The sequence below is a fragment of the Triticum urartu genome, chromosome 2A (genome assembly GCF_056163025.1).
Source record: "Triticum urartu cultivar PI428250 chromosome 2A, HENAU_Tu73, whole genome shotgun sequence".
NCBI classification, from domain to species: Eukaryota; Viridiplantae; Streptophyta; class Magnoliopsida; order Poales; family Poaceae; genus Triticum; species Triticum urartu.
The window spans coordinates 457,091,441-457,112,639 of record NC_141874.1 but is presented as its reverse complement, the minus strand read 5'-3'; the positions used below and the strand labels follow the sequence as shown (position 1 = coordinate 457,112,639).

At 45.5% G+C, this 21,199-nt stretch overlaps 1 protein-coding gene across 1 annotated transcript; it reads left to right on the top strand.

The window, feature by feature from the left end:
* Window positions 1–8,291: 8,291 nt before the first annotated feature.
* Window positions 8,292–19,637, top strand: LOC125537761 (small ribosomal subunit biogenesis GTPase RsgA 1, mitochondrial). The gene is made up of 5 exons (XM_048701079.2): window positions 8,292–8,885; window positions 16,891–17,112; window positions 17,921–18,109; window positions 18,231–18,424; window positions 19,206–19,637. Exons 1-5 carry the CDS (start codon window positions 8,313–8,315, stop codon window positions 19,381–19,383), a joined length of 1,356 nt encoding a protein of 451 aa, XP_048557036.2. The 5' UTR covers window positions 8,292–8,312; the 3' UTR covers window positions 19,384–19,637.
* Window positions 19,638–21,199: the final 1,562 nt, after the last annotated feature.

Here is a 21,199-nt window from a genome sequence, read left to right as displayed (position 1 = left end):
TCATCTCATCAAAGCGAATGTTCCAACTCCGAGATGCTTGCACCAGCCCATAAATCGAGCGTTGGAGCTTGCACACCTTGTCAGCATTTTTAGGATCGACAAAACCTTCCGGCTGCATCATATACAATTCTTCCTTAAGGAAACCATTAAGGAATGCCATTTTGACGTCCATTTGCCATATCTCATAATCATAGAATGCGGCAATTGCTAACATGATTCGGACGGACTTCAGCTTCGCTACCGGTGAGAAAGTCTCATCGTAGTAAACCCCTTGAACTTGTCGATAACCCTTAGCGACAAGCCGAGCTTTATAGATGGTCACATTACCATCCGCGTCTGTCTTCTTCTTAAAGATCCATTTATTTTCTATGGCTCGCCGCTCAACGGGCAAGTCAGTCAAAGTCCATACTTCGTTTTCATACATGGATCCTATCTCGGATTTCATGGCTTCCAGCCATTTGTCGGAATCCGGGCCCGCCATCGCTTCTTCATAGTTCGAAGGTTCACCGTTGTCTAACAACATGATTTCCAAGACAGGGTTGCCGTACCATTCTGGTGTGGAACGTGTCCTTGTGGACCTTCGAATTTCAATAGGAGCTTGATCAGAAGTATCTTGATCATCATCATTAACTTCCTCTCTAATTGGTGCAGGCACCACAGGAACATTTCCTGAGTTGCGCCACTTTCCGGTTCAAGAGGTAATACTTCATCAAGTTCTACTTTCGTCCCACTTACTTCTTTCGAGAGAAACTCTTTCTCTAGAAAGGATCCATTATTGGCAACAAAGATCTTGCCTTCGGATCTGAGGTAGAAGGTATACCCAATAGTTTCTTTAGGGTATCCTATGAAGACGCATTTTTCCAACTTGGGTTCGAGCTTTTCAGGTTGAAGTTTCTTGACATAAGCATCGCATCCCCAAACTTTTAGAAACGACAGCTTAGGTTTCTTCCCAAACCATAATTCATACGGTGTCGTCTCAACGGATTTCGACGGAGCCCTATTTAAAGTGAATGTGGCAGTCTCTAAAGCATAGCCCCAAAAAGATAGTGGTAAATCGGTAAGAGACATCATAGATCGCACCATATCTAATAGAGTGCGATTACGACGTTCGGACACACCATTACGCTGAGGTGTTCCAGGCGGCGTGAGTTGTGAAACTATTCCACTTTTTCTTAAGTGTGTGCCAAATCCGTGACTCAAGTATTCTCCTCCACGATCTGATCGCAAGAACTTGATTTTCCTGTCACGTTGATTCTCAACCTCACTCTGAAATTCCTTGAACCTTTCAAAGGTCTCAGACTTGTGTTTCATTAAGTAGACATACCCATATCTACTCAAGTCATCAGTGAGGGTGAGAACATAACGATAACCACCGCGAGCCTCAACACTCATTGGACTGCACACATCCGTATGTATGATTTCCAATAAGTTGGTTGCTCGCTCCATTGTTCCTGAGAACGGAGTCTTGGTCATTTTACCCATGAGGCATGGTTCGCACGTGTCAAATGATTCGTAATCAAGAGACTCTAAAAGTCCATCTGCATGGAGCTTCTTCATGCGTTTGACACCTATGTGACCAAGGCGGCAGTGCCACAAGTATGTGGGACTATCATTATCAACCTTACATCTTTTGGTACTCACACTATGAATATGTGTAGCATTACGCTCGAGATTCATTAAGAATAAACCATTCACCATCGGAGCATGACCATAAAACATATCTCTCATATAAATAGAACAACCATTATTCTCGGATTTAAATGAGTAGTCATCTTGTATTAAACGAGATCCTGATACAATGTTCATGCTCAAACTTGGCACTAAATAACAATTATTGAGGTTCAAAACTAATCCCGTAGGTAAATGTAGAGGTAGCGTGCCAACGGCGATCACATCGACCTTGGAACCATTCCCGACGCGCATCGTCACCTCGTCCTTCGCCAGTCTCCGCTTATTCCGCAGCTCCTGCTTTGAGTTACAAATGTGAGCAACTGCACCGGTATCAAATACCCAGGAGCTACTACGAGTACTGGTAAGGTACACATCAATTACATGTATATCACATATACCTTTTGTTTTGCCGTCCTTCTTGTCCGCTAAGTATTTGGGGCAATTCCGCTTCCAGTGACCACTTTCCTTGCAATAAAAGTACTCAGTCTCGGGCTTGGGTCCATTCTTTGGCTTCTTCCCGGCAGCTTGCTTGCCGGGCGTGGCAACTCCCTTGCCGTCCTTCTTGAAGTTCTTCTTACCCTTGCCTTTCTTGAACTTAGTGGTTTTATTCACCATCAACACTTGATGTTCCTTTTTGACTTGTACCTCTGCTGATTTCAGCATTGCAAATACTTCAGGAATGGTCTTTTCCATCCCCTGCATATTGAAGTTCATCACAAAGCTCTTGTAGCTCGGTGGAAGCGACTGAAGGATTCTGTCAATGACCGCGTCATCCGGGAGATTAACTCCCAGCTGAGTCAAGTGGTTATGTAATCCAGACATAGTGAGTATGTGCTCACTGACAGAACTATTTTCCTCCATCCTACAGCTGAAGAACTTGTCGGAGACTTCATACCTCTCGACCCGGCATGAGCTTGAAAAACCATTTTCAGCTCTTCGAACATCTCATATGCTCTGTGTCTCTCAAAACGCTTTTGGAGCCCCGGCTCTAAGCTGTAAAGCATGCCGCACTGAACGAGGGAGTAATCATCGGTACGTGTCTGCCAAGCGTTCATAACGTCTTGTTCCGCAGGGAGAACAGGTGCATCACCTAGCGGTGCTTCTAGGACATAATCTTTCTTTGCAGCTATGAGGATGATCCTCAGGTTCTGGACCCAGTCCGTATAATTGCTGCCATCGTCTTTCAGCTTGGTTTTCTCTAGGAACGCGTTGAAGTTGAGGACAACGTTGGCCATTTGATCTACAAGACATATTGTAAATATTTTAGACTAAGTTCATAATAATTAATTTCATGCCCGGTTCCCCTCCCCACTTCAGCCCATGGGGCCCTCCGGGATGGGTGGTCCCACCCGGTGGACCCCCGGGACCCATCCGGTGGTCCCGGGACAATACCGGTGACCCCCGAAACTCTCCCGATGGCCGAAACTGCACTTCCTATATATAATTCTTCACCTCCGGACCATTCCGGAACTCCTCGTGACGTCCGGGATCTCATCCGGGACTCCGAACAACTTTCAGGTTACTGCATATTCATATCTCTACAACCCTAGCGTCACCGAACCTTAAGTGTGTAGACCCTACGGGTTCGGGAGACATGTAGACATGACCGAGATGGCTCTCCGGTCAATAACCAACAACGGGATCTGGATACCCATGTTGGCTCCCACATGCTCCTCGATGATCTCATTGGATGAACCACGATGTCGAGGATTCAAGCAACCCCGTATACAATTCCCTTTGTCAATCGGTACGTTACTTGCCCGAGATTCGATCGTCGGTATCCCAATACCTCGTTCAATCTCGTTACCGGCAAGTCACTTTACTCGTACCATAATGCATGATCCCGTGACCAGACACTTGGTCACTTTGAGCTCATTATGATGATGCATTACCGAGTGGGCCCAGAGATACCTCTCCGTCATACGGAGTGACAAATCCCAGTCTTGATCCGTGTCAACCCAACAGACACTTTCGGAGATACCCGTAGTATACCTTTATAGTCACCCAGTTACGTTGTGATGTTTGGTACACCCAAAGCACTCCTACGGTATCCGGGAGTTACATGATCTCATGGTCTAAGGAAAAGATACTTGACATTGGAAAAACTCTAGCAAACGAACTATACGATCTTGTGCTATGTTTAGGATTGGGTCTTGTCCATCACATCATTCTCCTAATGATGTGATCTCATTATCAATGACATCCAATGTCCATAGTCAGGAAACCATGACTGTCTGTTGATCAACGAGCTAGTCAACTAGAGGCTTACTACGGACATGTTGGTGTCTATGTATTCACACATGTATTACGATTTCCGGATAACACAATTATAGCATGAATAAAAGACAATTATCGTGAACAAGGAAATATAATAATAATCCTTTTATTATTGCCTTTAGGGCATATTTCCAACATCTGGGACATGATGGGTAACAAAGAGCAGAGCTGGTGGAACAGACGAGGCAGCCAGGGGATCCAAAGCATGAGTTGCACAGACGGAGCAAGGACTTGAGCGGTCGACGCCGAAGGACGATCAGTTGACACAGGATCGACAAAAGAAACAAAAGCCTGAATTGGATCTCCAGATTGCTAGACGACTGGTTCTGGCGCTAAAGTCGACTGAGACACCTTGCTGGCTGGCACCCTCCTGCTCGAAGTCTTGCCCTTTCTTCCTGTGTTCTTCTGTGGCACGTCTTCATGGTCGTCGTTGTCTGTAAGTTCAATAACATTCGGTGGTGCTACAAAACATTTGACCGTAAGAGTTCAGTCGACCGACAGAACGATTGGCAGAGTGAGGGCAAGGCTGTGGAGTTGTACCTGCTCGAGAAGTGGCCGCATCTGTAGTCTCCTCGTCATCTTGCTCCTTGGCAATATTCATGGACGTCCCAGAAGTAGCCACACTGAAAGTTCCAAAAATTCACTCGGTCAAAGCAAGCAGATGAATCGTCCAGAACATAGAAGACAAAGAGGGGAAGCAAAACACTTACGTAGAAGCGACAGGAACATCCACCTTGATCTTGGGCAAGGCATTCCAAGGCTTTGACGGGGCGACCTTGGGCTGCTTAGCCGCCTTCTCAGACGGTTCCGGAGACGAAGTCCGAGTGCGCTTTTGCACTTGTATGCTTGGAGGAGCTGCCATGCCGCGCCCACCTGCAGGGTCTTGGGACTGTTTGGATCGACATTCGGGGCGGTGAGTCGACCTCCTCACTACCGCCCGAGTCGTCTCTATCATCTTCATTGTCATCTGGATTGCTAGTCGCCACTTTCGTCTGTGCTCTCCTCTCCCTCCTGGAACTGTTCCCCGTTCGTCATCGAGTACATCTTGGTGTAGATCTGCAAGGCACAAGTCAACAAAAGTCAGGCGAACCCAAGAGCAATTGCAAGTCAAAGAGAGAAAGCACTCGGTGTTTTGAGCCTGACCTCTTCCAGCTCGTGCTCAGTGTCGAATGGCAGAACCCTCCTGGACCCTTTGGGGTTGTCCTTGTTCCCGGTTATGCTTCGCAGCCACTGAGCCATCGTCTCCTCGGTGACCTCCTCTGGGTGGATCCGAGCGGTGTCATCAGCGCTCGAGTACATCCACTTTGGGTGGTCACGGGCTTGGAGAGGCCGAATACGTCGACTGAGGAACACTTCCAGCAAGTCCATGCTAGTCACCCCCTCCCGGACTAATCTGACAACCTGATCGACTAAATCTGAGACCTCGCCTTTCTGCTCCGGAGTCACGGTCAATGAAGAAGGTTGGCGGGGTCGATCCATGGTGAAAGGAGGAAGACCAGTCGACTAACCCGGGGTCGGGACGTCCTTGCAATAGAACCAGGTCGACTGCCATCCACGGACTGACTCGGGAAGAGTTATGGAAGGGAAGGTGCTTCTGCCCCTAGTCTGAATCCCCAAACCCCCACACATTTGGATCACATGTGTCTTCTCATCAGTCGGATTCGCTTTCTTCACCATTTGAGAGCGGCAAGTGAAAATATGCTTGAAGAGACCCCAGTGCGGTTGGCAGCCCAAGAAGTTTTCGCACAAAGAAATGTACGCGGCAAGATAGGTGAAGGTGTTTGGGGGGAAATGGCGGATTTGCGCACCGAAAAAGTTCAAGAAACCCCGGAAAAAGGATGTGGAGGCAGAGAAAAACTACGGCTGGCATGGGTTGCGAGGAGGACGCACTCACCCTCTTGCGGCTGAGGTTCGGACTCGTTCCCCGGCAACCTCCAAGACCCGTCAGCAATCAAGCCCGCACTGGCCAGATCCTCCAAGTCTTCTTTTTGGATCGTGGACCGAATCCATTCCCCCGTGATCCAACCAGGCAGCAATCCGGACCTCGATGACGACCCTCGAGTCATCCTCTTGCCCTTCGCCATCGCCGTCGCCTTCTTCGCGTGCTCCAGGGCCACTGTCTTGTCCTTTCCCATTGTGGCGGCTGCGCATGGGTGGAGCAGCGGCGTCAAGAATGGAGGAGGACACGGTGGAGAAGCAGAGGAAGAAGAGAGAGAATGAGGCACACTGTGCAAACGCATCGGCCTCGACGCCTTTTATGGGCCTACTTCCGAGTGGCTGGCTCGTGGGCCCAAGCAATCTTGTCATATCCCGCAATAGTCGCTCGCCCGATACGTGGCCAAAAAGGTGGCGCGAGGATCGAGGAGCCCCTATCTATCCACTCCAATAACTGCGGCACACTCCGTCCCGCGCGCTTCTCCAAATTTTCGAATCCCATGAGATTCGGGCCGCAGAGCAACCAATCGCGCCAGGATTTCACACCATAACACACTCGAAGATTGTCAGTATAGTTCACTTGACGACCTCTGAATTGATCAAGGCGATTGAAATAAGGTTGAAGCCTCAACATGATTTCCCAACTCTAGTGAAATGCTTCCAAGGGCATAAAATCGAGTCGGAACCAACTTCAACCCTTCTTCACTCAGACCTCAATCCATTTAGGGGCTAATGACGATGATATGTACCTAGGGTAGGGTCATAGGCCTGTTCTAGACACCCTACCCAAGGACACTGCCCTAAAGTCAAGTGCATTCAAGAATCAACAAAAGATACCGACTGAAGTCACATTGGAGTGCAATCCACTCGACCAAATATACCACTCGGATACCCCAATTCCTCTCGACAAGTATACAGTCATTCGACCGCACGAAGAATCACTCGGACAATAGAAGGTCTAAAGCCACTCAGGATGGCAACGGTCAGGCATTCACTCAGTAGTGTTAAAGATCATTTATAGCTCTTTATACCTAGCGTTACCAGTAACGCCCTGTCTTAACGTACATTGAACCCTGTGTAACTGAGGGCTGGAGGGGTCCGACACACTCTATATAAGCCACCCCCCTCTTTAGGCACAAGGGTTCACACCCCTTGTAACTTTCACGCATATCCAGTCGACCAAGACTTCGGGCACCGAGACGTAGGGCTATTACTTCCTCCGAGAAGGGGCTGAACTCGTAAACCTTGCGTGCACAACCTCACCGTAGTTAGGATCTTGCCTCCTCCTACGTACCCCCTATTCTTATTGTCAGACTTACTCCCACGACAGGAGGGGCACAGCGGAGCCGGAGCCGCCAGCGGCCGGGGGGGGGGGGGGGGTTCCGAATCGCCTATGGAGTCGTGGGAGCTCAGTTTCCATAGGCCAATAAATTATTTTTGGGAGGGCTGAGATTGAAAAGAATAGAGTATTTTGTGCTCTAAAAAAATGGTGTTTTGTCTTTGGCTCCCATCATTATGGTCTAGCTCCGCCACTAGTTTAACTTCATATGATCTCGGTTGCTCCGCTGGTCTTCGGCCTAAGAGCAAATGTGCAACATAAGCTGGTGTTGAGAGACCTTTTGAACCAACATGCTCTATCTCCCCCTCATCACGACTGTTTGCATCTTCTCAATCCTACCTCCTACTTAGTTGCAAGTTGTTCCTTTCTGTTATTTGTCACTCTGGATTACTTACTTGTTAAGCGGTACATCACAATGCAATAGTAATTTAAATCTACTTGTTACAATCCAAATATAAAGTTTCCAAATTATGTAGTGCATATTTGAACTGGATAGTTGCTCTAATTGTTTGAATGAAACACCCATACATGTTCCACTAGATCATTTAGTAGTTGTGTATGAGTTTCTTGATTATGAATCCGATGATGCATTACTCATAAATTGTAGAATTACTCAATCCACTGGATTTCTCTGAAACCAAACAACAAAATTGTAAGAAATCACTACGACATTTCACTGAACACTTGCCATGCATCATGTTTGGCATAGACGACATCGATGGGGGAGGGGGGAGGATGTGTACTAGGGCGGTGTAGGGATCCGACGACGGTAGCATGGAGTCCTGACAGTGGTCCGATAAGGCCCGGGGGCGTAGGAGGTGGGTGCGGTCGTGGCATTCAGGGACCAGGAGTGAGAACCAAGGGCGGAGGAGGAAGTATGGAGTGTAGGAATGTGGACGAGGCATATAGTACTAGTTCGAACTCCCCCACTCTTCATCTTGATTTGAGACAAAACTGAAAAATTCAATTAGTCCAGACTACTGAAGCCAAGATTAAGTAGTTCAAACGGTCGAGTCAAGTAGGACGGCACTATAGAGGTAGAGGATAGGCTTGGAGTGTGCACTCCGCTATCCAGTTCCGCTCCACCGAAATGCCGCTCCTCCCACCCCCCTCCACGGCCACACTGCCCCACCTCCGCTTCCCGCTCCCGCTTCCCCTTCCCCAAAGCCTCCGCCTCCTTCACCGTGCCTCCCGCCATCCGCGCCTCCCCCCCGCGGTGTCGGCCGCCTCTCTCCCCCCGCCGCCCCCCGATGCGCTCCTCCCGAACCAGGCCACGGGCCTCGTCGCGGCTTCCCAGGCCAATTTCATGCGCGTCATCGTCAGCTCCACCGCCCCGGGGCTCGAGCAACACCAAGGGACAGACCTTCTCTGCGTCGTCCGCGCGCTGCTCAAGAAGATCCGCCGCCGCGTGCTCGTCGGGGACAGGGTGCTCGTCGGGGCCGTCGACTGGACCGACCGCCGCGGGATGATCGAGGACGTCTTTGAGCGCCGGAGCGAGGTGGTCGATCCGCCGGTCGCCAACGTCGACCGTCTCGTTGTGCTCTTCTCGCTGGACCAGCCGCAGCCTGAGCCCGCCACGCTCACCAGGTTCCTCGTCGAGGCCGAGTCCACAGGGATACCCTTCGTGCTTGCCTTCAACAAGGTCGAGCTCGTGGACGATCAGGTATACTCGGTCGGAGCCAGAATTGGGTCATTAGGTTACCAACAAGACATATTCTTATTTTTTATTTCAATCCTATCGTAGCATAATTGCTTTCATCTAGTCTAGATTGATAAAGAGTAGAAGTTCTGCTGATAAAGTATTCCTCTATACAACGGGGTAATTGGAGTTTAGATTATCTAATAGTGAGAAGCAGCATAGCACAAGTCATGATTATTGTGGCGGAGTTTGATGCGTAGTTGAGCTTCGCATAGTAGCCACTTCATTGATTCGATCAATGGCTCATTCGGCACAAACTTACACTTTACTGAGACAACCTTCATTGCAATTCGGTGCTCTTCGCATGAAAATAGTTCAGTTGCTGGCAAGACCAACATATTCTGTCAACAGTCAACAATATCTCTCTATCACCCTTTGAAACGCAAGAATTTGGAGGGAACAGAGCTAAGCTCCTTTGCGGCAGCCGAACTCCAAGACCTTAATCTGCAAGTACATCCCAGAAGAGATCATGGATGGATTTTGCTGCATTATTGAAGGTTAGTTGTCCAGAAGAGGAGTACAACCAGACTGTCGAATCCCTTCCTCTTGGCCTTAGGAAGTTTGTTTCTGGAGTTGGACCACCAAACGTCCAGGGACGCTTAAATGTGTGGCTGCAAACAAATAAAGCTGTGCCAGTTCAGGACAATACTCCACAGGATGCTGGTGATACTCCATAAGCCAATGATCTTTCAAGAAAAGGTTGTTCTTTGCATTGCCAATATGAATCTGGGCAGCAGCTTTGAAGATTGGAAGTTCAGTATTATTATGGGGAATTTCTAAACCATGCCAACCCCGGTTTTCAGTGGTGTGCTGCATCCAGAACCAGTGAGTCGTCAGCGCCAACCTGGTGACCTTAAGATCAGGAACACCAAGAACACTGGCACTTTTTGGCCGGCAGACCCGAGACCAATTGACAGGGCAGTTCCTGCCTGAGATGTTTTTTTTTTGAAAAGGAGGAAGATCCATCCTCTGCATTGATTGATGCACATAGCCATATTTATTGTGAAGCTCTCAATCCAACACAAAAAGTGATAAATAAGTTTGATAATGGGCTATGACAACAGCAAGAGATATTAAATGTAGTACTTGTGCATCACTATTCCTATTTCTAGACCGCCATCCATATTGGTTGAACATGGCCCGTGTGACCATCTCCAAGTGGCTTTACCCAGACACTCCTGCGCCTCCGCATGCTGAAGTAAGCACCATGTATGGACCCAATGAGCATCCTTGTGGATAACCTGCAAATAGTTGGAAACTCTATTTTTGTTGAAAACAATATCATCATGACAATTCCCAATAGTCCAACACAAGGCGCACACGCCCACCAGGTTCAAGCCTTTAGCTGCTACTCCGCTCCCGCCAACCTATTCCCAAACATATTCAAGATACTGGTTGGCGGAGGCAGGTTGAAAGCCACATAAACAGTTCCCCGTAACAAATGTGCAAAAGAACACGAGAGAATTAAGTGTTGAATCGTCTACCCTTATCACAAAAACAACACTTCTTGCTACCATTCCAATCGCTCTTAGGTCAGTTGTCATTAGTTAGCATTACACCTCTGTGATTCTCGTTTACCATGTCGGCATACATAGATTCTGAACCGAGAAGACCGAAAGCATGGAGTTTCCACCGGAAAACATCCTGGTCATGAGTCAGCTTGATATCCATCAAGCGCTGGACCAGATGTAACCAGACTATCCATTTATCACTGGTAAGTATCTGATGAAAATTAATATTCAGCGGATTCCTGGTCAAAACATTTGCCATGGAAGGATGTTTCCCATGTACTATATTGTAAAGATTTGGGCATTGCGGCTCAGAGGAGTATCTTTCGAGCCAGGAATCTTCCCAAAACTGGTGTGAGTACCGGCTTCGACAATGAACGCACCTTTGCTGAAGAAGTCCTCTTTGACTCTCAAAAGGCCCTCCCCGAAGGAAGAATCAGTGGGTTTGACTGTCATTTGTGATGAGTTTTAGAATGTAGATATTTATTTCAGCAACTCTTGCCACACTCCATCCTCATTTAACAACTTGAACAACCATTTGCTCAGCAAGCATTTATTTTTGATCTTAAGATCATCCACCCCAAGGCCTCCTGGATCTTTTGGTCCACAAATGATACTCCACTTGTTCACTAACCGGTTGTCAATCCTCTTTCATTCCTTATTCGGGAGCTTGCGATATTGAATAGGGATCCCGAGGTATCGGAACATAAAGGATCATGCCTCACAGCCAAAAAGTTGTTTGTATTGATCTTTGCCCTGCTTGGCCTAACCAGAGTAGAATATTTAACTCTTATGTAATTTGATTTTGAGGTTTGAAAGTTGCTCGAACAAAGAATGACCTTCATGGCTGCTTTCTTCATGTCATGTTCCTTGAAAATAATAGCGTCACCTGCATACTGAAGTGTGTACACACCTCCATCCACTAGCTACGGAGTAAGGGCATCTCCAACGCTGACCCCCAAAACAGACACGGTATCCGTCATACGACATCCTTCTTCAAGATGAAGTAGTCATCGTAGGACTGGACGCCATTGTAGAGGCGACTAAAGACATTTTTTTCAAATCTGAAAGCGCCAGCAAAAATTGTCCACGAATAGGGCATCAGGGGCAAAGTAGTCGTCCATCAGCGTCAAATGGCCTGTTCCGATTCAGCATTTGGTGACCCTTGACCGATCCCTTCAAATTAAGAACATGCTCTTCCGCACGCTCCGTGTCTGCAAGGACCGCATGCATCATCGGTGTTTCATCCGCATAGTCCTCGTCGAACAACTCAATGTAGTGCTCTTATATGCACTCTCCATGTCCGGATCCATTGCTTCAAAGAAGGGACAAAAAATTTCAGCACGGGAATTTCACCAAACACTTGCCGGGCATGGTGACCCCCCGTACGGGCGGATGGTACCTGCGCGGCGGGCAGATGAGAGGTGTGGATTGGTGGCGGAGGACAAGCGGCATGGCGACCGGGTGGAGCGGTGGAGGTCGCGGGCATCCGGGAAGGGCTTGGCAGGCGTCCGGGGTGGTAGAGCGGTGGCGTCGGCGAGGGAGGAAGCGGATGTAGAGAAAGAGGAAAGGATGGAGAGCGGGGTCCGGGCGGGGTTTTGTGTGGGCCGGGGGTATCAGAGTCCTACGTGGCGGTGATCCAAATTTAGAACGCCCGGATTGGTCCGCGAACCGATGCGGGATGGCGTTGGATGGCAAACTGCGTCTGGACAGCTTGGTCCGGACGCTTGCAAGAGGTTTGAGGGTTTGCTTTGGAGATGCCCTAAGGCCACCCACATGGCTATCCTCATTACTTGGCTATCCTCATTTGCCATTGCAATGAGAATGGCCAACATGCTGGCAACAATGTTGAGAAGGTTTGGAGTCACGGGATTCCCCCTGTCTAAGACCCCCTTTCGAGTTCTCTCTCATTCTACGAACTTTGCAATCTAGTAGCACCACTGTAGTGTGAACCCTTTCATGCGAAGGTTGTTGAAGAAAAGACCAATTAACCTTGTCATATGCCTTCTCAAAATCAACCTTAAAAGTCACTGAGCTTATTTGAATGTAGCACGTCAAAGTTTGTCAATCACCTTGATAAACCTACGCCGGGGGGTCTAGGATCATGAGTTGGTGATTGGGGGTGGCATAGCTCGTTTAAGTCTCCATTGTTCGCTTCCTAATTGAGAGGGGTAGTCCAAGGTATTTCACTGGGAGAGACTTCTCCGCAGTCAATCATGGCCTTAGTTAGAGCAGCATCACCATCGTCGCATTTGATAGGCAAGAACGCGCATCATGGATTTGATTGCGTGAAGCTCCTCACTCAGAGACTTTATGAACATGATGACATCATCTATGTAGATGGACATACTCTGAATGTTCTCTCTGCCTATAGGGGAAAATAAACTCCAGCACTCAGGCCTTCACATTGTGAAAAGCAAGATATCCATGAAAATGATGAAAAGAGCGGGGAAAGCGCGTTTCCTTGGCCAAGGCATCTAGTGAATTTAGGACCCGGAGAGCCGTTGAGCAAAATGCGTGTTGATGCAGTGGAAAGAGTGGTAGATAGCATGCCAGCCACAACATTGATCATCGAAACCCTTGCGCCTTAACACTTCAAACCGGAAGGGCCATGCAACCGGGTCAAAAGCTCGATCCATGTCAAGCTTCACAAGGTGGTATAATTTTTGTTGTTGATGAAATGATCAGGCGGTCTGCCATACCAGCATGAAATTGTCATGTATGGAACATTTCTTGATGAAGGTTCCTTGATTGATGGACAAATCCGAGGGAGGAGGTGCGAGTCTTATTGCCATGACTTTGGAGAGGATCTTCGTGAAACTGTGGACAGGGCTTATGGGTCTGTATAATCTTTGTCCTCCCCTGCATCAGGTTGCTTGCTTGCGAAGGTGGACCAAATGTGCCCAGTTTAGGATTTCAATACCTCTTCCACTTGGAGTGTAGAGATGCTAAAAAATGCCACCATGTCGTGCTTATTTAGTTATTTTGATGCCAGCAATTTTGGTAAACTGCCATATTTGTCTGGGAGGAGAATCAGCGTCTTGGCCAGCAAAATCTGCTCGCTAACGCATCCCAATTCCCACTTTACACGCGCTTCAGCAGCCTCAACTTGGTGTTGAGTCTCAGGATGGGATCAAGGGCCACTGGATCCCAGAGCTGTCAACGACCTCTCAGCCGAACCATCCGTTGTGAGCCAGAAGGACTCAAAGTGGAAGTGTTTACTTTTCTTAAACTTTGGTGCCATCGCGAGCAGTAGAGGATGACCTGAGAACAAGTTATGCCATTCGACCGAGACTAAAATTTGCCCAGCTTGCGAAGGATGGTGTTTTCTTGATCATTGACCATGCGTAGGCTCTCCCATTAAGGTGGATGTCGGGCATAAGATCCTCGGTGGGACAGAACTTTCCCGTCATTCTTCTGTTTAAAGTTTGAGTTGCTTGTTTTGGCCGTGTTTTGAGTTAATATCTCCCAGAACTACCGACGAACCTTGGGCTGTCGCACATGCCGCTCTCGGCTTATCTAAAAACAGATTTCTTTTCGCGTTCTTGTGGGCCATGCACGATGGTGATCTAGCACTACAGTCGAATCTCTTGTGGGCCGGATGTACACATTCATATGTTTTTACTCATAGGATGAAGCAAAGGCATTCCATTTGAGTTATATCAAAGGGATTTACCTCTCAACAAAGACCTAATTCAGCCTAAGAGGTAACCTGAGCAATAGCCAGATATATAAACAGTAATACGTGAGTTGGCATAGTTCCCTGGTACATACAGCACACAACGAATTTGATTGGTACATCCTTGGGATCACACTCCTTTTGATAAACACCAATTATATATGGCCACTAGTCTCCGTGCTGTCATTGGTCAAACATTCAAATTCAAGTTAGCTAATCTTTTAATTACTAGCAAAAGAGCCCGTGCGTTGCAACGGGTACAAAATGAATTTGACAATTCATATGGTATTTGACAGTTTACCTCCTGTGGTGCAGTATTGAACTATGCCTCGACTTATCTTTCCTTTGGTGTAAAATTGTTGGTCATTCGGCAGCCATGCTACTATTAAGATGCAACACTCATCCTTGAAAAACAAATAAAAAATGATACCCCCTCCTATCTAAAATAAAATAAGTGTCGCAATAAGTGTCGCAGTTCTAAACTGGGTTTAGTTCAAGACTGCGATATGGATCGGAGGTGGTATTACTCAGATATGTGTATGTGAAAGCTGACATATAAAGTTTTCACCATATATGAACCACAAAAATACATATGCAGGAGGAACATTAGTCTACTTAAGATCACTCGACAAGCTAATGCTGCTAGCCACACCCTTGCTTGTATGGGACGGGTGCAACAACGAACTGTGTGTTGGCTTTGAAACTTCCCCGAAGAGATACTAGCATAGTTAAGTCTAAATGTAATCATCTCGTTTGATTAATGAAAGTTCCTTCTCCCGCAAAAAAAGGAACTGCAAAAATACAAAAATACATTATTGATCAAGTTGATTAGTCATGGTATAAATACATGCCACTCATTGTAGATAACATTGAGAAATTATCCAAATTTTATTGTTGGATTTGGATCGAAATAAACTTAATTTAGGTCTGAAAACTAAACTTCCTTCAAAGTGTGAAATTATCTGCGCATACTCATACATGCTCAGTGGAAGCAAACCTTTTTGCAATAATGATATACTATCACATAGTATCTAGATCTAGATCTCTAAATAGTTGAAAAACACATGTACATGTATTATTGGCTCTAAGTAATGCAGCGACAAATATATTTACTTCGGATAGACCTTGAGTTTTTTATGGAGACGACGATAAGCGTGAGTAATTGTGGATATAAATTGTGACAGATGTGGCACTAATAGAAAATAAAAAATATCTTGAAGTCTAATTCAGTTCAGTTAATGCCAATACTGCATCTAGCTATTTGCTTCATGCACATAATGACATATGCATAGGGACGCACCTGAGGACGTGACGTGCTCGGAGTTGTTAGTATTTTATCTCGGTCCGCCTGCAGTAATCACCCGCACAAGCATCTAGCTGCTTGGCTTCAGTTGATAAGCATGCATCCAGCTAATCATCGGTGCCCTGATCACCCAGATATTACTTGTGGCGTTGGTTATAGCGGCAGCGGCCGCGGTGCTTCAATATGATAAAGCGATCTTTCCTGGAGTTTCCAGTCAAGGAAGACGACATGGTGATTTGTGAGTACAGTATGGGCGGAGGGCGGTGCGGGAACGGTGCAGGCGCTCGACGATGAACGGTAGCCAGAGCAGCGGATCAGTGGTGGATCATGATCTCGTATGGCCGTATTGTTGGCGGTCAGAAGGACCAATTGACGAACCAACTGAACGAGCAACTTCGGCCAATGGCGTTTGATCGATCTCAAAGTTTCAATTGTGTGCTGATCAGAGCGTATTATTCACGTACATGAGAAGATAATCAAATCGTTCCTTCTGAATCATGGTTGGCTCCTTGACACGAGCCACCACACCTCAAATTGGGGCTGCGCACCTGCGCCGCCGCCGTCTTAGCAGCTCCAATCGACCATGGCTGTCCGCTGGACCGGTGGGTTCTCAAAAGCAGCGATGGCAGCGCCCCCGCGTCCTCGCTTGATGAGATGGCTGATGTGCGTGACCGTATACTACCGCGGCCTCATGGTCGAGATGAAGTGCCCCGTCGGATCGGCCGTCAACCGGCTCCTTCCACCTCCACGGGATCCACCTCCCCTTCCCTCTTTCCTGAATCTTGAGCCGATATTTATGGGAGGGTCAAGGGAAAACTCCAAACTGATCGAGAGTCCGCCCTCGTCTTAGCTCTCTGATTTCTATTTTTTTGTTGGGCTTGGTGGACCAGAATAATGGGCTGCCTAGATTGAATTTGATATTTGAGGACGCGAGAGAAAAGCTGACGTACGAACAAGTCAAGACGGACGGACGGATGGAAATTATAAAATTTAGTACCACCTTGAATATGTTTTTAAAATTCAAACTGAAAGCGTAAAATCACGGGAAGAAGCGTATTGTGACGGTGAACCCGACAAAGTCAATCCGTGCTTTATTATTAGGGAAAGAAATGTATAAAATATGAAAGAACCGGCATTTGATACATACCCACCATATGGGCATCATTGTTTTGTAAAAGATAAGCATCATACATTCACACTTTTGGTTTCCCTCGCTGAGGTGCGAGTTTGAGCAATTTTCTTTCCATTCGATCCAAAGAACGGATCGGGTTCCACCATCAAGATATAACGGAACAAAAACAAAATACATCCTCAAGGTTCAAAACTAGAAAAATAAAAGACATGGTTCCAAGCATGAGTTTGAGCAATTAGAATGTGCAATTGCACACTGTTTATTATTTAGTGTATTTGTTTCACATTGTTTACCTGAGTTTATATTTGTGTGGTTGACCTGATAATTTATAACTCCGTTTTCTGCAGATCATCTCCTACTGGAGGGACAGGTTGAAGAGCTGGGGCTATGATCCACTCTTTCTAAGTGTTGATCAGAGATCTGGATTATCAGCTCTTGAAGAGATGCTGGAGGGACAGACAACTGTAGTTGTTGGTCCAAGCGGTGTTGGGAAGTCCAGTCTTATTAATGCCTTGAGATGCAACCAAAACATTTCAGAGGAAGATCCAATACATCAACTTCTTGAACAGGTGACTGTTATATAATTTCAAATTGCATTTAACCCCAGGCATATCGTCATCAGTTTCATACAACGAAAGGTTTAACCAATAATTTCACTTATCACACGTGTTTTTAGTTTTTGTTGCATTTTGCCCCAGCCGCATGGCCCCGCTCATGCCTGATCGGGTTGCCAATGGCACATCCTGTTCCACATGGCTTGTCTTCCTGAATTGTTCCATCTCATCAGGCAAACATACGGCGATATTATTTTCCTACTTCAAATTCTCGCCCATTCTGAACCTTTCAATGCCGTACATAATCCATTATGAGAATTTCATAATTTCTTGTTTTGTTAGTTTTCCTCTAAAATGTAGCCCTTTTTCTTGGCAGAATGTTTATTTACGGATATAAACGTACCACTGTTTACTAAGGTTGGGTCAATTTATCAGGAATAATGCTATCTTTATCTCAAAAAGAAACTCAATTTGTTAGCTATGCTTGATATTGAGATATTGCCGATTGGATTTACTGAACTGATGTGTTGCCTCTGATATGGTATTCAGGACTAATTCAAAATGTATTTTTTATGTGGTCCCAAGTTGGTTTGCCTTACACAATAGGAGACGATGGAGCAAGTATGCATTGTTGTCTGTTTCTTTATGTGGATGCAGTAGTCTTTTTTCCTTTTACCTCAGATATTGTATAGCTTGACATGCTTTTTTCATTTTTCCCATCGTCGTGAAGTTTCTCAATCTTTTTCCAGTAAACTTTAGCAAGTGTAGAAACCTTTTTCTATGTGGACACTGAAGTCCCTTGCTTGTGCACATTCTTTTCCAGAATAGTAAATGGTTTGGTGAACAACGCGTTGGTACCGTGTCCAAGAAAAGCGGCAAAGGAAAGCATACCACACGTCATGTTTCATTACTTCCGATAGTTGATGGAGGTTTTCTTGCTGATACTCCTGGATTTAACCAGCCTAGCCTGATGAAAGTGACCAAAAGGGGTCTTGCAGAAACTTTCCCTGAGGTTTGTTCACTTGATGCTCTATTTGGTTAGAGCTTCTGTGCATGAGCAAGTTGACTCTGTTATGGTTGTAGTTTAATTTGTTATGACATTTGCATAATTGTGTTATTGATTTTGTATCCAGATAAGAAAGATGCTAGAAGAAAATGAGTCCTCCGGGTGCTTATTTAATGACTGTGTTCACCTTGGTGAACATGGCTGTGTTGTCAAAGGTGACTGGGAAAGATATCCACACTATCTGCAGTTGCTTGATGAGATCAAAATTAGAGAATCCTTCCAGTTACGAACATTTGGAACTAAAAGAGAAGGTGATGTCAGGTAAGCCGTAAACGTTTCCTTTATGAGAATCACTAATGCACACCAACACCAGATACATATGCCTTTTCTTCTCTATTTCTAGTACTGTGGTTTCTGTTTTTTAAAAGATTTCTAGCAAATATTCTCTAAGCTATAAGCTATCAACAAAATAAAGCCAAATGTTTGGAAGACAGGTTAGTTTTTTCATAGTTTGGCAAGGTGAAATGCATTATGGTGAATGGAATCTACCTTATGGCAGTAGGCCCTAGGTTACCTATTTAGCACTGATCTGCTTAGCATATGCCGGTCTTTCCATGATTGTGGTGACAGCAGTTGCTTTTATTCATACATAAATGATCCTTATATTCGGAAATTTTCTGGTGCAGAATCATGTGGTTATTTAATTTTCTTAGGTTCCATACAAATTACTTTCTCCATTTCGCTACAACTGTCCCCAGCCTCGGTGCACTTTGTCTAAAAATATCTACCCATTTAGGGAATCAAGACTAGCTCATGCTATATTTCCACTGCCTGCCTTACTTTAATGCTTTGGGAAAGGTTAAGTAATTGTACCATGCCTATTCATAAGGGTTTTCTATTATAACTTTTTCTTGGGTTAGTGTTTCATTGGCCCATGCACATGGTGGCCTAGATATATAATAATCTACTCTATAGAGAGTCATATTTGACAGATTGGCATCCTTTCTTTAGATCAGTTCCTGCGTATCAAAGCACCTACTCTTTTTGATGGATGCTGAACTTTGTGTGTGTTAACAATGCAAGCATACCCATCTTGCTTCAGGTATAAAACAGGTACCATGGGTGTGAAGCAAGCGGAGCCTCGCCTTCAACTCAAAAAGCACAGGAGGGTGTCCAGGAAGAAGTTGAACCAATCGATTCTCGATGAAATGGATTCTGACATGGATGACCTCGATGATGACTACCAGTTCGGTGTAAGCCGACGTACTAGCAAACGGTGAAGCTGATTCTTACCTGATCTAACAAACTCTAAACATTACCAAGGAGGAACAATGGATGATGTACATAACTGGCTCTCTACTGTCGCCGCCATGTCTAATTCTACTGACCAAGTTCTGAAAATAGAGATGTGTAGACGAGGAAACTACAGAAATGTGCCCTAGATGGTGAAGATTGGCATTACTTGTTTCCCTGTGACAAGATCGAGAAGAAGAAAGTAATAAGATAACCAAAGAAGCAAATTTACACAATCTCATGCGGCGTTGTTCTGAACTTTCATAAGGTGGTGTTGATTGCTCTATAATCAATTTTATGAGGTACAGCTGCAGCCTTGAGGCGTCGATTTAGGTTTCTGATGAGGCTCACAGTAGACCTTGGACCAACATTGGTAATACATCATCAAGTCGTATTTTCAAATTCCAAGTGTTTGGTTAAACCACGAGGAAACTTCTTGGCAGCTTCGTAATCCAAGAAAACTAAACCCCGGGTGATGTGTCATAACAGCATTTAGATTGAGTGGAATGCCTGGTAAAGGATGGGCTATATGTGGTTGTGGACGCAGCCACGCAGAGCGGAATAGAAGAAGCTCTTGGACCAACATTTTTTTTATTTTTATTTTTTATCTGACGACATAAAGCATCATAGCTCCAATTTCAAATATGAAGCCCTTGGACCAACATTGATATATACATTATCAACTTTGCTAAGTTTTTTTAAGGTTGCTCTGTTAATTAGTCTTTTGTTCAGGATAACCATTCCTTTGAATAGGTGAATAAATTAGAATGGCATGAGGAGTACATAAGGAGGCTATATGCCTCACTTAACTGGTAGAGTTTACCACAAAAAGGATCTGCATGCAATGATAGAAAGGTCAGAGGGCAACGTCAGTTACCCCTTTTAACGATCAGTGATCTGGTTGGTAAGAAATCTGAGTCCTCTTTACTTTGACCATGTTGACGAATCGTCCATCGTATACAGAAGCATAGCATATACTACCTGGCTCCACTCCAGAACAGTGACGCAAGGCTGCAGTTGGCACATTGTATATATGTACTAGTATAATGTATAGTGTATGGTCCCTAATCTGACCATTTCTGTATCAGGAATCAGATGGAACGCATTATCTTGACAAGCAACCAGACGGGACAAAACTCCCCACTAAACTAAACGTACTGCATATTGATTATCGTCGTCACTAGTTTTGTCAGCAGTTTCTTTGTGCTTCTATTTATATATATAGTAAAAATAAACAAACAAATTCATGACAGCCACCAAGGGAATCTTGTGCTTTGTTTTTGTCAGCAGCGCAATAGCTAAGATAAGAAACATAATTATTTTTTATTGCACGACAATGCTTGCACTTGCAAGCATGAGCATAGGCTTTTTTCTTTCCCCTTTTTTGGCGAGGGGCATGAGTAGAAGCTGTGGTCTCCATGTTGCCGAGTCTTGAGTGTCTTGTTCATCAGTTGAGACCTATTGTTAGTGATTTCTGTGTGAAACTGATCTTTTTTAACCTTCAAAAAGGCCTAGGCGTGCTGTATGCATAGTTCTGTACTAGTGTCATGCACTAGCTTCATTTCTGTACAAGTGTCATGCACTATCGATTTATTGCCAAAATGAAGAGATCTGTTCCTTTCAAGAAGAAATGGAGAAATACTTTGCATCTTATCAAGTTCGGTAGGGCGCTACTATCAAACTATATGTATGATGTTTCTTAATCTAGGCAGGGGATATGTGAGATTATCAAAGTTTGTAGTGCTGAGTCACTGTTTATCTAGGGGTTATGATCAGTTTGTGTCGTCCAGTCGTCCTACTATA

Bases quoted from the DNA above. Each gene is read 5' to 3' on its own strand.
- LOC125537761 (XM_048701079.2), top strand. From the start codon at position 8,313: ATGCCGCTCCTCCCACCCCCCTCCACGGCCACACTGCCCCACCTCCGC. The intron at 17,113-17,920 runs GTGACTGTTATA...ATTCTTTTCCAG, and splicing joins TACATCAACTTCTTGAACAG to AATAGTAAATGGTTTGGTGA. The intron at 18,425-19,205 runs GTAAGCCGTAAA...ATCTTGCTTCAG, and splicing joins AAAAGAGAAGGTGATGTCAG to GTATAAAACAGGTACCATGG.